The 3242-nt window shown below is 36.7% G+C and overlaps 1 protein-coding gene across 1 annotated transcript; it reads left to right on the forward strand.

The window, feature by feature from the left end:
* Positions 1 to 1080: 1080 nt before the first annotated feature.
* On the forward strand, positions 1081 to 2022 carry LOC141540844 (olfactory receptor 10R2-like). The gene has a single exon (XM_074264785.1). The coding sequence runs from the start codon at positions 1081 to 1083 to the stop codon at positions 2020 to 2022; it is 942 nt and encodes a 313-aa protein (XP_074120886.1).
* Positions 2023 to 3242: the final 1220 nt, after the last annotated feature.

The raw sequence follows: 3242 nt of genomic DNA on the forward strand, positions 1-3242 counted from the left end.
CTATGATGATGTACTTATAATAGAGTATATAAGCGCTAAGAGACCTGGGAGGGAAGACAGACTTAGAGTTAGAGAAGACAGAAGACTGACTGACAGATTCAAAGACAAAGACCCTCTTTTTGTGGCTGTCCTATCTCCTTTACAGTCTGTCTCCTTTGCCTGGGGCCAGGCTAGCTTTCTGGGGAACCTTCAGGTGGGCCTTGATCTTAGTGGAGAAGTGGTGAAGGCAGAAGAGCTACCATGAGGCTGGTCAAATCTTCTTCTCTGTGGCTAAGTTTTTCCCCAGTTTATATATTCTATTACAATTAAATCAATTCATCATACTGAGTATAAATCAATCATTATATTTGTTGTAAGATTAAATCAATCATAATGAACTAGAGAACTATTAATCACCATGCTAAACTAGATAATCATTGTATTATCAATTCCACTGAGCTTTTTTAACACCTTGTAAGAATCCTTGCCTCAAGTATATTACTCAAGAGTCCTGGCCCATTACAAAGATCAATTTGGCATGGTTACCAAATACATAAATATTTCCTCTCATACTGAATTGAGTTAGAACCATTTTTCACTGAATTAGCAAGTCCAGCAATTAATCTTCTTTCTATTCTGTTTCACAAGTCTGCTTCTCTTCTCCCTATAAAAGCCACAGGGAGGATCATACTCAGATCTGAAAAGGCCCAAACCCCAAATTTTGATGTCCCATATTCCTAATAGTAAAGACACCAAGCAGATAAATAAATCAAGGTAAAACAGTCCGTGTAGGTCTTCAATTTCTAAAACTGAATGAAGTCAACTTCATGATGGATTTGAATGATGATGCACAAACTGGCTAACCAATCAAACTGTGTTCCAATAACTGCTGATTCAGTTGATAATGAGACATATCCTAGATGTGTTTATTTGTAGCCATATTACATCTTTAGCATTTCATTATTACTCTCAACTCCACCCTATAAATTCAGGGTCATTCCAAAAATTTAATCATTCAGAATGAATAATCTTAGCTCCCAGGACTCACAGAACTGAATGTTTCCTCCTCTCCTTTTCTCTCCCCAGGACTTTCCCAGAAAAATGATTCCTTCAGCCAACTTTACCAGGATTAATGAGTTCCTGTTGTTGGGCTTCTCTTATCTCCAGGAAAAGCAGCTTATGCTTTTCCCATTCTTCCTTTGTCTTTATCTGCTCATTCTGAGTGGGAACATCACTACAGTGACTGCCATCTTCATGGAACACAAACTTCACACTCCAATGTACTACTTCCTGAGTATCCTTTCTATCTCTGAGACTTTCTATACCTTTGTCATCCTGCCCAAGATGCTCCTTAACCTTCTTTCTGTGCTCAGGACTATTTCCTTCATCAATTGTGCTGTCCAGATGTTCTTCTTTGCTGGCTTGGCTGTCAACAACTGCCTGCTGCTTGGGGTGATGGGTTATGACCGCTATGCTGCTATTTGCCACCCTCTGCGCTACCCAATTCTCATGAGCTGGCGGGTATGTGGGCAGCTGTCAATCACTTGTGGCATTTTAGGTTTTATGACCGCACTAATTATGGTTAATTTGATCTTTAATCTCCCCTTTTGTAATTCCAACAAAGTCAACCACTACTTCTGTGATATTTCACCTGTTATTAGGCTTGCCTGTACAAACTCAGAAACTCGTGAATTTGTCATTTTCATCCTTGGTGCTCTCGTACTTCTGATCCCATTTTTCTTTATTTGTATTTCCTATCTCTATATATTGAAAACCATCATGAAAATCCCCTCAACAGAAGGGAAGAAAAAGGCCTTCTCTACATGTGCTTCTCATCTCACAGTGGTAATCATTCACTATGGCTGTGCTTCCTTCATCTACCTGAGACCCTCAGCCAGTTATATTTCCAACAAGGACCGCATAGCCACAGTGACATATACTGTCATCACACCTCTGTTGAATCCCATAGTGTATAGCCTCAGAAATAAAGATGTACAAATGGCCATCAGGAAAGTGTTGAGCAGGAAATTTCACTTAAAATGATACAATTTGATCAGTCCCTTTGATAATTTAGCTTGGATATTGAATATTTTCCCAGATTATGCATGTGTTATAACTCTGCTTCTATTGAAAAAATATTAAGTGAAAGATCTTTATTAATTAATTTATCTGTTTTTGGAGTCAGTGTGGATATATGGAAATGAATTTCTTTTTGGGAAAAGGAATTCTTGATAATAAAGATAAAAATAGATTCAGATATATTGGAGTCAGAGAGAGTGGTCTTGACAAAGATTGTGGACCAAGACAAGGTCACTGGAAAGTTGGTCTGAAATAGTAAGGCAAAGCACTTTCTTGGGGCCCTGGCTCAGGAAGGATAAAGAATCACATCAGAGATGAAAGAAAATAACAGATGAAGTTCAACTGTCTTTCTGACTCTGATACTATCATCTTGTGGATATCTAGACTCAGCAACTTCCACAAGTTATTAAGATTTGTTTATTCATTTTTCATTATGTCTTTTGAATGAATTTCTCCTTTCCAACACTATTTTTATTATTATAATTATCTAACTTTTATCATAACATGGTGGGACAGTTCGAAAAGTCTCTTGAGTGGTGCCTGGGCTTGCATTCTTTCCCCCTTCCAATAAGTTGTTCTCATGATTATCAAATTCCATATATATACATATATATATATATATATATATACATATATGAAAGTTCATGTTCTATAATATCTAGGAGATATATTTCAAATTTCTTTTTCTGACATTAACACAAAACCAAAACCTTTCCCTAGCTTTTTTGTCCCCAAAATTATTCACCACTATTTCCTTTTTAAAAAGTCTTTCCTGAAGATCATATTTATATTTCCTTTCAAATAGTCTAACTGAGGGCTGTATGTATATAAGAATATGATTTGTAATTCTTGCCTCCCTGGCTGTGTACATAAAATTTTCTCCACTTTAAATACCCTTCATTCTGTTTATTGAAATCCTACTCCTCTTTCAAGGTCCATTTCAAAGCATATTTCTTTACTGAAGCCTTCCCTGATCATCTTATTATACAAATACCAACATGCATTTTCTGAAATAGAGAAGTAATCAGTAACTCCTATCTTCTTATTGCCTCTCTGTCTCCTGAGTGACATCCTATGGGACAAAATGTAAACAATTGCCAGAAGTCTCAATCCTAGAAACCAGAAAGAAGAAAACTTTAATGCTTTGCTCCTTGGTAATGTCTGATCTCCTCATTCATCTGAAA

The sequence above is a fragment of the Sminthopsis crassicaudata genome, chromosome 4, assembly GCF_048593235.1.
Source record: "Sminthopsis crassicaudata isolate SCR6 chromosome 4, ASM4859323v1, whole genome shotgun sequence".
NCBI lineage: Eukaryota > Metazoa > Chordata > Mammalia > Dasyuromorphia > Dasyuridae > Sminthopsis > Sminthopsis crassicaudata.

Excerpts from the sequence above, each read along its gene's own strand:
- LOC141540844 (XM_074264785.1), top strand. The coding sequence starts at position 1,081 with ATGATTCCTTCAGCCAACTTTACCAGGATTAATGAGTTCCTGTTGTTG.